At 42.4% G+C, this 12,852-nt stretch overlaps 1 protein-coding gene across 2 annotated transcripts in view; it reads left to right on the top strand.

Moving 5' to 3' along the window:
* LOC137351602 (guanine nucleotide-binding protein G(q) subunit alpha) overlaps positions 1-12,852 on the top strand; it is a 139,802-nt gene that overhangs the window by 112,319 nt on the left and 14,631 nt on the right. For both annotated transcript variants that reach the window (XM_068016193.1, XM_068016192.1), the window contains exon 4: positions 12,681-12,809. In XM_068016193.1, the coding sequence (XP_067872294.1) occupies positions 12,681-12,809 (129 nt within the window). The remainder of the gene's footprint in view (positions 1-12,680; positions 12,810-12,852) is intronic.

The following is a 12,852-nucleotide window of genomic DNA, read 5'->3' as shown; positions in this document are numbered from 1 at the left end:
CTGCGGTACGCATCTCTGACATTTACAGAGCAAGGCAGCAGAAAAACAGCTGGGATAATCTTTCAGTAATCAGAATTAGAGTGCCCAGCCATATCTCCTAAATAGATATTAAAAATATGTGGGCTTCATTATTTGAAGTTTGACATTGAGAAAGCTGACTTCTTATCACATATCTGGTAGTTTCCTGAACTGGATATTAAAGTTCCTCAGAGGATGCAAGCATTGGATTATGGTGAACAATGGTTTTTAATAGTACATATGGAGCTTTCAGATAAATACCCTTAGCCCCATCTTTCTCACCATTAGTCTAATCATTTCACAAAAATAAATGTTTTCTAAGTTTCTCCAAGTTTTGATTCCCTGTCTGACAACTAAGGGACAGTCTCACTATTCAAGATTGTGATAGAAACAGAATTGGTCCAATGAAACACATGGTCTGTCCAACAGAAATGTATTGCCTGTCCACTTTTGCTCTCTGTTTATAGACATTCAGTTTCTTGACTTGAAATTGCATCTGATCAGTGCCAACATGAGTGAAGAGGACTGAAGAAATTAGAAGAGTGGATATCCTGAAGGAAAAATGCAATCTGACCAATTACAACACCATCAGCCTACTCCTAATCATCAGCAAAGTGATGGAAGGTGTCTGCCAGTGCTAATAAGCGGCACTTATTTACCAATCAACTGCTCGCTGATGTTCAATTTGGTTTACGGCAGGACCACTCAGCTCTGGACCTTGTTCCAGCCTTGTTCCTAACAGCTGACTTCCAGAGACGAGGTCTAAGTGACTGCCCTTGGTATCAAGGCAGCATTTAACTGCAGGTGGCATCAAGGACCCCCAGTAAAATTGAAGTCAATGGGACTCTCACAGGGAAACCTCTACAATAGCTGGAGTCATACCTAGTACAAAGGAAGATGGTTGTGGTTTTTAGAGGCCAATCATCTCAACCCCAGGATATGACTGCAGAAGTTCCTCAGGGCACTGTATCAGCCCCAGCCATCTTCAGCTGCTTCATTAGTGACCACCTCACCATCGTAAGGTCAGAAATGAGGATGTTTGCTCCTGACTGTGCAGTGTTAAGTTCCATTCATAACTCCAGATAATGAGCAGCCAGTGCTGGCATGCAGAAAGACTTGCCCAATGTTGAGGCTTGGGCTGATTAGTGGCAAGGATATAAACATTAGGGAACACAATTGCCAGGCATTGACCATCTCCAACATAGTGTTTAACCACCACCCCTTGACATAGCATTGCCATTGCTGAATCCCCCGTCAACATCCTGGGAGTCACCATTGACCAGAAACATAACTGGGCTAGCTACATAAATACTGTAGCTACAAGAGCAGATCAGAGGGTGGGTATTCTGTTGCAAGTGATTCACCCCCTGACTCCCCAAAGCCCTTCCACTGTCTCCAATTCACAAGTCAGGAGTATGATGGAATACTCCCCGCTTGCATGGATCAACGCAGCTCCAACAACACTCAAGAAGCTCGACCATCATCCAGGACAAAACTGATTGGCACCCCATCCAGTGCATTAATTGTTCACTCCCTCTGCCACTGGTGCTCCATGGCTGCATTATGTACCATCTACAAGCTGGACCACAGCAACTCACCAAGGCTTCTTCAACAGCGTCTCCCAAACCCATAACTCTACTGCCTAAAACAACAAAGGCAGCAGGAGTATGGAAACACCACCAGCTGCAATTTTCCCTCCAAGTTGCACACCAGCCTAACTTGTAAATATGTATTCAGTCATTGTGACTGAGTCAAAGTCCTGGAACTCACTAACACCACTGTGGGAGTACCTTCACTACACAGACTGTAGCAGTTCAAGAAGGTGACTCACCACCCCCTTCTCATAGGCTTTTAGGGATGGGCAATAAATGCTGGCCTTGACCGTGATGCCCACATTTCATGAATGATTTATTTTTTTAAAAAGCCTTGTGTCCCAGCCTGTGCCCTTTGGTCTTCACTCTCCCACTTTCTTCTGCCTCACCATTGTCAAGGAGGGACCTTCAGCTGTATTGGCCCTACTGTCTACCTATACTTCGCTCTCCACCTTTTAAAGGCCTTTTAAAAAGCTTCTTTTCGACCTTGCATTTGCTCATCTTTCCTAATCCTAATATTGATTGACATTCATTTCTTTGTGAAATGTTCTGCAACACTTGCTAAATTAAAAGTGCTATATAAATGCAAGCTCTTGAAAGGTTGGACTTAGCGTTCAATTTCTCTAAATTCAGTATCCTGCAAAGACTGTAAGCACCTTGTGCTTTAATATTGTAGTCTCGGTTAACCCACTACTGAAAACCTTGCTTTTGGATTCCATGTTTCAAAAAGTGTACCCGCTGATCGAGTGGCCAGTTCCATGCCAGTGTCTGACTTCTAGAGGAATTTGTTTGGGTTGTCTGTTTCCTATAAGCTTACAAATAGAACTAACCTGAAGGCAAATTTCTACATTTATGCCAAGAACATATTGATTACTACAGCTGCATCACAAATTTAGCAGTCCAAAATTCTGTGATGTATCAGTAGCGACGGATCAGGTTTCTGTTTTTCTGCTTATGGAGCAATGTCCTAGAATGTTCTCTTTGCAGGAACTCCGTCTGCTAAATGGATATTTAGTGCTTCATATACATAATTAATTACTTGTGTACCACAGTTCTTGCACACATTAAGCTAGGGTAAACTGACTTGCACCAGTATCATCTTTTTGCAGTCTGAACACTAAAAGGCTCACATCAGATTTGTGAGGCATCCGTCTGAATTGGTTGTCTGGGCTGCAACTAATTGCTGTCTACCAAAAACAATTATTTGGAAATTGCTGTATTTTTTTAATATGCAGAATAGAATAGTGCTGTTAATTTACATTTTGTTCTCTGTTATTAATTTCATGATACAGAACAATTTCAGGTTATATCATTAAATACTGTTTTGGTTTTTTTTTTGCTCTTTGGAATGTTAAATTTCTGCAAAAAGTAAGATAAGGTAATAAATGGTGGGGATTGATCTGATTGAAAATGCAAGTACCAAGACCGCTGTAGGTTATAAACATTAACACAATAGTTGAATTCCTTTAGCCTATTTTCAGTTTATTAAAATGTACCACATGACAAATAACAGCAGTTAACTTTCTATAGCATTTACCTTTTAATAATTGAGAGGAATAATGATGGTGACCTAAGATCTGATGTATTTCATAATGTGTAAAAACTGTAAATAACAATTTGCACCTTTGAATTAATGGAACATCCCTACCCTGCTGTAGTGGAGCAAGGTTGCTAAGAAAAAGCCCATGCATAAACTAGTATTAAGAAATAGATTTTTTTTTAAAAACTAGGAAACCATAAGATGTATGGTGTTGTAGGTTACTGTAATTTTTCCTTATATTGCCTTTAAAATAATTTCAGTTACAATAGACAAGAGGTTGCATATTTTGAAACTTGATAAAGCTGAAGCAGAGGACAAATCACAGTAATGCTATTCTGATCATACATTGGCACAGCATTCTTCAGATACTTTCCAGACAACATAGAAGTCTGATCCAAAACAATTTCTGGGTTGAATTTTTGATGTACTGTAAATATTTTAATCCAATTTGCAGTGATTCTATTAATGTAGGACTTGGTTTCAGCCAGGAAACCCATGTTACAATCTGTGATATAATTTGTAATTCAAATACAAACAAAAGACACTGGGAGTGAAGGACAATATAGGGATACTATTTTTCTTTTATGCATGTTTACTTTCACTGCAGTGTCTTTTTATGAAGGGAGTAAAAAGAATAACTTTTTGCACCTCTGCAAAAAAAAATAATGACCAGAATGTTGTTTATATATTTGTTGGGTACTCAATTATATTCAGGTATTAACTGCAATTCACTTGTGTTCCTATATATTGGAGCAGACTGAAATTATGTTGGTTGGGTTTTTGGAGTTGCATGTTTGGAATGTGTGGCTTTGTAAATAAAAGCTTAAGTGTTTAAAGACTAGGCTCCAGTTCTATCCTTCATCACTTTGTGATCTTGACATCAGATTCCTTAGTTGAGTGTGCAAATTTGTTACCCACAAATTAAATTGAATGGGAAGTAGATGGCATCATGTATAAAATTTTAGTTTCTCCAAACCTCAACAGTTGTATTTTACGTGGTTATTGCAGCTTTAAAGCAGCCCTTAAACTTATTAACTAAATAAGTAAATATAGTGTTGGAACGAGGTGATACTTAGTAGCTTTGGTGGACATCAGTCTTTGCTAGTAGTCTGAAGAGACCACGGCTGCTCGTTCCATGACGATATGAAAGGCACAGTTCAGCATAATAGCACCTCATCAGCCCCCTTTCCCATCCTGAGTGGTGTGAAACCGGGCTGTGTTCTCTCACCTAATCTCTTTGGGATCTTCTCACTGCTGCTCTCACATGCGTTCAAGTCTTCAGAAGAAGGAATTTTCCTCCACACAAGATCAGATGGCAGGTTGTTCAACCTCGCCCATCTTGGAGCGAAGACCAAAGTACGCAAAGTCTTCAGGAACTCCTTTTTGCTGACGATGCTGCGTTAACATCCCACACGGAAGAGTGTCTGCAGAGACTCATTGACAGACTTGCGGCTGCCTGCAACAAATTTGGCCTAAGCATCAGTTTCAAGAAAACGAACATCATGGGACATGACATCAGAAATGCTCCATCCATCAATATCGGCGACCACACTCTGGAAGTGGTTCAAGAGTTCTCTTACCTGGGCTCATCCATCACCAGCAACCTGTCTCTCGATGCAGAAATCACAAGTGCGTGGGAAAGGCATCTGCTGCTATGTCCAGACTGGCCAAGAGGGTGTGGAAAAATGGCACACTGACACAGAACACAAAAGTCTGAGTGTTTCTAGCCTGTGTCCTCAATACCTTGCTCTACGGCAGCGAGGCCTGGACAACGTACGTCAGCTAAGAGCGACGTCTCAACGCTTTCCATCTTCTCCGTCTCTGGAGAATCCTTGGCATCAGGTGGCAGGACCGTTTCTCCAATGCAGAAGTCCTCGAGGGGACTAACATCCCCAGCATGTACGCCATACTGAGCCAGCGGCGCATGAGGTGGCTTGGCCATGTGAGCTACATGGAAGATGGCAGGATCCCCAAGGACGTATTGTACAGCGAGCTCGTCATTGGTATCAAACCCACCGGCCATCCATGTCTCTGCTTTAAAGATGTTTACAAACGCGACATGAAGTCCTGCAACATTAAGCACAAGTCGTGGGAGCCAGTTGCCAGCAATCGCCAGAGCTGGCAGACAGCTATAAAGGCGGGGCTGAAGTGAGGCGAGTCGAAGAGACTCGCAGTTGGCAGGAAAAGAGACAGCAGTGTAAGAAGAGGGTCAACTGTGTAACAGCCCCGACAACCAACTTTACCTGCAACGCCTTTGGAAAGAGTCTGTCACTCTAGAATTGGTCCTTATAGCCACTCCAGGCGCTTCTCCGCTGACCACCATTGTCTCGAGACAAGAGGCCAAAAAGGATAGTGTTGGAATAAGTGTAATCAGTGCTCTGTGCCATAATCTTGATGCACACGTACCTATGTTTTTATTATAGTTTCTGATGCAAAATAAATGATGGTACTTAACCCTAAAGCTCCGATGCTTTGTAAAATTGCAATTAAAGGGCTCCTTTGCCCCCTCCAATTTAGTGGCAGAGATGTATAGCAAAGGAATTCCATTGTAACCCATTCACTCCATTGCACTGAGTATACAGCGCATATTTCATTGGTTTTCTCTGTAGAGACTGATTTGGAGCTTATTTTTTGAAGAATTATCTTGCCTGGCTGATTTGCTAAACTGAACATTGAAATTGTGGGAAATCAAATTTTATACACTGTCCATTGGGTACTTTGTCACGTCAGATACTTTGCTGCATTTTAATCAAATTTTATTAAGCATTTGCCACTCTTTAGATGTCAATTTGTTTTGGAAAATGGTCATTCTGGGAACTATCCATATCTTGCGTACCACCTTCTGACAAGTGATGTCGTCATCTCATTTTCTTAAAGGGCAGCTAAAACTGAACATTCTGAACCTGAGTGTAACAGATAAATTAACTTGAAACAAGTTGGATCAAATTTCAGTAATTGAGAAAGAAATATAATCAGATTCCCTTGGTTCCTTTTGGTGTTTAGTCCAGCTGAAAACAGTAATCCTATGTAGATAAAAGCTTAGATGTTGGGCTGAATTTTATGCCACTCCAGCGGGTCAGTTGGTGGCGTGGGGGCAGCGTAAAATTGAACGGGAAGCTCCGGAACGCCTACCCACCCGGCTGCTGCCTCCGGTCGCGTGGGCAGGGAGGGAATGGCCCACATGTCAGAGGACACTTCAGGGCCCATGCCCACCCCCACGGGTATTTTATCCCTGGCAAGGGGGTGTGTTGGCGTGAAAGCCTGCCCGGCGATGGCTTTCAGCCCCTCCGCACCCCTGTGGGGGATGGTGGGGGGGCCAGGGGAAACGGGCAGAGTGCCCGATTGAAGGCCGCCCCCGGGGAAACAAGATCCCCCCCCCCCCCCCCCCCCACAAAGGAGACCACTGTAGCCTCACCAGGGAAGGGCCGATTCTCCTGGTGAGGCAAGCCCAACTAGCCTCATCTCTGGGCTCCGTGGTGTTGGCTGGGCTGCAGTCCCAGCAGTGGCCACCACTCCCTGTGGCGCTGCTGGGACTAAGCTGCTGGCCCGCAGCTCACTGAGGCGGGACCTCCTCCCTCAAGCGGGTGGAGGTCCCACCTCGGGATAAATGAAGTCCGGGGACCTGTAAAGTGTGGGGCGGATCCCCAGGCTAGATGGAAGTGGGTTCACCACCGACATCTACATCGGTGGTGAATTCCCATTCGCCTAAGGTAAAATCCAGCCCATTGACTTTTGGTTGTAAGCTAGGATTCAAATAGCAGTTAACAAAATAACTTTGTTACAACTGGGATGAAGACTTTTTTTTGCAGAATCACGTATATAAATCCTGTGTGAAAATGTGGCTAAAAATTCTGACTTTTTACTTCTAACTGAAGCTGTATTTTTATTGTGCTATTCGATCCAATTTTTTTACTGTCTGCATTGTATCCTTTAAATAATCCTATACTCAAAGTGAGTAAACTTTAAACCTTACAAAGTGATGCTCCCTCAGACACTATCTTCCATACTAAAGCACATATAGATTTGATTCATGCTTACAATAGAATGCATATGTGTAAACAAGTGTAGTAGTATGCCATCTGATCCTGTTTTACTTACAAATTGTTCTGTTTGAATTTGCAAATATTTCATTTGTAGTACAGTGCACTTCTAAGGGACAGTTCTTAATTCTCTGTTGCCGTAAGGGCATCTTGACAGAAGGTATGGATTAGTCCTGTGCATGCTTGAAACTTTTAACATTTTTCCACCAGTGATTGAAGATTGGAATGCAATTTTCTGATGTCCTCAACTGCATCTGTTCTGCCAAAAAAGAGAGGGCTGGAGGACTGGGGAGATTTATACGGTGCTGTCTTTGCACCAACCCACTGCTGCATAGTACAGTACTGTGTTAATTTAAGTTGACACTGAAATGGGAGAAAATTGGACTGCAAATCTTTGAGACAGGGAAACCCACGTGCATAATTCAGAGATGGGAATGAGCAGAGGATATGGAGCGGTAGAGCTATGTCTCAAAAGAAGCAGAGATGCAATTCTACTAAAGGGAAGATATCAATAGACTGAAGTTCAAAACGCTTGAATAGAGAGGTCAAGCTATTTTTAAAGTACAACTTGTGGGATAGCAGTGCTTTTCATTAGCCTATACGTATATTTGCATCTTCATGGCGCAATCATATTCTATTCAATTCAGTTCAGTGGTAATTTAAAATATAAAAGGTTGTTGCAGTACCATTTTTGCTGAGCAGTTTCTCGCCTCTAAACCAGTTAATCCCACTGACAAAACCTCGGAAGTGAAAATTGAAGTAAATGGCTAAATCCTGGAACAAGAGAAAAGGGTCACTTACCTTGTGCAGATTATCACGGACGTTGGGAAATGTGATTGTGAGATCCAAAGAAGAATTGAGATACGTGGCAAGTGATTGTATAGATTTTATTGAATTTCCTATATTGGGATACTGACAGACCTCTGCAACAAATTTTACAGAACAGGATTCATATCTGAGGATCCTATGCAGTCAGTGTTCATTAAGCTGCCAAAGAACCCAAGAGTGTTTAGAGCACAGGACAATAAGCTTGATGAGCCATGTGATGAAAATGATTTTAATAATTTTGGAAAGATGACCAGTCTATAGAAGCAGAGCTAGTGAGTGAGTTGGGATTCAGACCAAAGAAAGGAACAAGCAAGGCCATCTTTAACTTGAGAGTAGTCATTGAAAGATACTTGGAAGTGCAAAAACCTGTCTATGCTTTATAGACTACAAGAAGGCATTTGGTAGAGTCCACCATCAGAAGATAATGACGTGCTTAAACAAACTAGAAATTGACAAGTGATAAAAGAATGGTTCCAATCTAGCTTCTGAATTAATCAGCCCAGTGATGATACTTGATTAGCGGCTTCTCAGACAGCTTCCCAATCAAAAGAGGAGTGCACCAGGGATGTGTTGTCTCCAAAACTGTTCAACCTCTACACTGAAGCTATCTTCAGAGACATAGAAGATCGACCAGGTTGCAACATTGGCAGGTTGAACATCTACAGCTTGAGATATGCAGATGACACTGCACTGATTGCAGAGTCAGGAGAGGCAGTACTGGAAATTGTAAACAAAATGAATGCAATGAGTGTGGAATATGGATTAAGAATGAATGTGAAGAAAACCAAGACTGTGGTGATAAGCAAAAACCTAATCCCGGAAGTGAAAATTGAAGTAAATGGGCAAGTCTTAAAACAAGTGAAAAGGTTCACTTACCTTGGACAGCTTATCACAGATGATGGGAGATGTGATTGTGAGGTCCGAAGGAGAATTGAGATAGTCAGGATCATCTTTATCATAATGAAGGACTTGTTAACATCAAAGAAATTCAACCAGATTCTTTGGAAAAGAATGCTGAGGCGCTACATTTTGTCATGTGTTATATGCCTCAGAGACATGAGCCGGAATTTTACAGTGGATGGATGGGAGCCAGATTTTACGCCCCATATTTTACGTGTCCCCGGGTTTTAATTGTCCCGAGACGGGACTTCCACCCACACGAGGGAGGAGGTCCGACCTCAGTGAGCTGCTGGCCAATCAGCGGGCTGGCAGCTCTTAGTCCCAGCAGTGCCACCAGGAGCCGTGGCCACTGCTGGGACTGCTGGCGCCATGGATCAAGGAGGGAAGGTAAATCGGGGCATGTCTCACCAGGGGGATCGGTCCTTCCCTGGTGAGGTTGGAGTGGTTGTTTGGGGGGAGGCGGGGGTGGCTCTCAATCGGGCACCCTGTTCCCAACTGCCATGCCCCCACACCCACCTGCCCCCCCCCCCCACCCCTCCCCCCAGGGCACAGAAAGGCTGGCAGCTATTGCTGGGCGGCCTTTCGTGTCCCCAGCACACCTTGCCACGGGTAAAATACCCGTGGAGGTGGGCGAGGGCCCTTAAGTGGCCACTTAAGGGTCTTGATTGGCCTCGGGAGGGCGGGCCGTCCCCCTATACCCACCTGACCGCTGTAAACTTGTTTGGATGCAGAAGTGGGGTGGGCAGGCCTCCCGGAGCATGCCACTCAATTTTACGCTGCCCCCGCGCCACCATCTGACCCGCTGGGGCGGCATAAAATTCCAGTCATGGACAACAAACGAAGAGACAGTTGATGAGCTGAATGCATTTGGGATGTGGACATATAGGAGGATGTTCCACTTAACTTACACAGACAGAAAGACTAATGAGGAATTGCTGGAAATGGCTGGAGAAAAGAGGAAATTAGTGCATAACATCAAAGAGAAACATGTAATATTTGAGTCATTTCGAGCAGAAATTAGACTGAGACAGTATTGGAAGGAAAGATCAATGGAAAATGTAGGAGAGGAAAGTAGCGAAGAAAATGGATGATGGATATAAGGGACTGAATGTAGCTGACATATGCAGAATGTTTAAGGGCAGCACAGGACAGACTGAGGTGAAGATCCAATCTCCTGGGAAGACCATGACACCAATGAACAAATGAATACTAGTCGACTAATATTGGAATTTCAACAAAATTTTCCTGTGAAAATTTCTACGTTACTTTCAATTTAACGGTCCTCGTCCTAAAAAGGGAACTTGTAAATGATGAGACTGGCTGTGGAGAATATGAAGTTAGCTCTGAAAATTTGATCATAGAAGTTGCTTTGGAATTAGTCCAGCCCAGAAGAGTGTCATTGATCCCGAAAAGTATTTTGTTTATTGGGAAATTGTGGAAAAGCTTTGATAACAGATAAAGAAATGTGCAGAGTTTACCATTGACTAGTTCTTTTTAGTCTTAATTCAGTGCTGTTCTGAATTATATTTTGACGTAATAATGAAGTGAAATGGTATACTAAGCATATAAAATACTTATATAATAAAAGCAAAATACTACAGATGCTGGAAATCTGAAACACAAATAAGAAATGCTGGCAATACTCAGCAGGTCTGGCAGCATCTGTTGAGAGAGAAGCAGAATTAACGTTTGAGGTCAGTGACCTTTCAGAACTGGCAGATATTAGAAATATAAAAGGTTTTAAGCAAGTAAAGCAGGGGTGGGGCAAGAGATAACAAGAGGTGTTGATATAAAATACTTAACTATTTTGATGAAAATATTTTCATTAAATGTTCTTCTGCTAAAGAACGTACCTAGCTTGATTGATCCTTGAGAAGTGTGTAATATTTCATGTAGTATTGTAGATAAGTGGCGTCTCATGTAATGTTCTGCTCCCATATCCTGTAAAGCTCCAGGATCTGTGCCATAACACCAGTTGTTACTCCACAGCTAAAATGATGTTTACCACTCCACATGTTCAGCTTCTCAATGATGGACTGGAACATGGTTTCAACCTTCTACAAGTGTAGGTTAAATTAGATAGTCATTTTTAAATTTTCCATAATTGTGCATTGCCAGTTTTTTCTCTTTTTTTCCTGGTCTTCATCCTCAGGATGTTGATGCTACTCTGAAACAGTAATACTTTGTTCTCCTTCAGGTATCTTGCCTTGTTTCACTAGTCACACTTTAAAAAAAAAACCCTCTTACTCACCCTTTCTTTCTCACCTGAGATAGATCCAGCTATCTTCAGTTGCTTCAACAGTGACTTTTCTTCCGTTACATAATCAGGAGAGAGGCTGTTCGTTAAAGTTCAGCTCCGTTCTCAATTCCTCGGATAATGTGGCAGTCCATCCCGCGAGACCTGGACGCTGTCCAGGTGTGAGCTAATTTGACAAGGAGCATTCACAGCACACAAGTGCCAGGCTATGACCATCTTCAGCAAGAAAAAGCTTAACCATCTTCCTGATATTCATCAGCATTACCAGTGCTGAGTCCTCCAACAACATTCTGGCAGTCGACATTAACCAGAAACTCAACTGAACCAGCCACATAAATGTTCTGGCTACCAGAGCAGGTCAGACACTCTGTATTCTAAGGCAAGCAGTGCAAGTTAGGAGTATGATGGAATGGTTTTCACTAGCCTGGGGATGGCTATAACTCAAGAAGCTCAACACTATCCAAATCAAAGTAATCCACTGCCCCATCCAATAGCTTAAGTATACACTCCCTCCACCACTAGCGTCTCCAGACTGCAGTGCGTCCCAGGCACAGGATATATGGCAGCAAGTTGCTGCAGCTTTGAGAACGCTTCCCAAACCTGTTGCCACCACCACCTAAAAGTAAAGGGCAGCAGGTGCATGGGAACAACATCACCTCCAAGTTACATATTCTCCTGACTCGAACATGTATTATTCTTTTATCACTGAGTCAAAATCCTGGAACAAAAGCATCATTGGGGAGTACCTTCACCAAACAGACTGCAATAGTTCAAGAAGGTGGCCTCTAGCTCCACCACCTTCACTGTGGGTGCGTAATAAACGCTATTCTCACCAGTGACACTCGGGGGAGGAGATGCAGACAGTAAGCTTAGGATATTTCACTTAATAGTGAAGCCAATCACGCAAGAAAATAAATAAACATATAAATAATATGTTTGTTTTTCTCTCATTCAGTCTTGAGACGACCTGGATGAAGAAGGTAACTGCCATTTGGCTGCTCTAAATACTTTATCAAAATGATTGCCACTTCATCCCTTTTTATTGATATGCCCCCACATAATTTTGCTCAACATTAATTGATGTTGGTTTTTTGGCCAAAAGCTAATTTTCTCTTGAACTTTTTTGTGTTAGTGTTTGATTTTCTAGAAATATGTTTGCTTTGTAAACAGAAGGAAAATTTCCAAGTCATGCAAGATGAACAGTTAGATAAAAATCTATTTTTCTTCATTAAACACAGTATCGTCAAGGTAACCGTCAGCTGTAATGGAGTGTGTGGCTGCATGTGAAACAAAATGTGTACATCAGTTGTCCTGAGAGAAGACTACTTGTATCATGTGACATATCTGCACAGTTCACTGGGAAATAGATTCCATTCCTGCATCTCAAAATAGAAGAGCCCCTAAACATTATTCACAATGTATGCAGGGAAGCATGTTAGCAAATTTATCATTGGGGGTTCATATGCTGTCATTTTTGTATTCATGTGTTTTCCCCTTATTTGTAGCTATCTTAGCGATTTGGATCGTATATCGGATCCTGCCTATCTACCCACCCAACAGGATGTCCTTAGAGTCCGAATCCCAACAACAGGGATCATTGAATACCCCTTCGACTTACAAAGCATCATCTTCAGGTAGAATAAAAGCAAAATACTGCGGATGCTGGAAATCTGAAAT

Source organism: Heterodontus francisci, chromosome 36 (assembly GCF_036365525.1).
Source record: "Heterodontus francisci isolate sHetFra1 chromosome 36, sHetFra1.hap1, whole genome shotgun sequence".
NCBI lineage: Eukaryota > Metazoa > Chordata > Chondrichthyes > Heterodontiformes > Heterodontidae > Heterodontus > Heterodontus francisci.
Note: the sequence above shows the minus strand (reverse complement) of the source record. Positions and strands in the feature narration are given on the sequence as shown.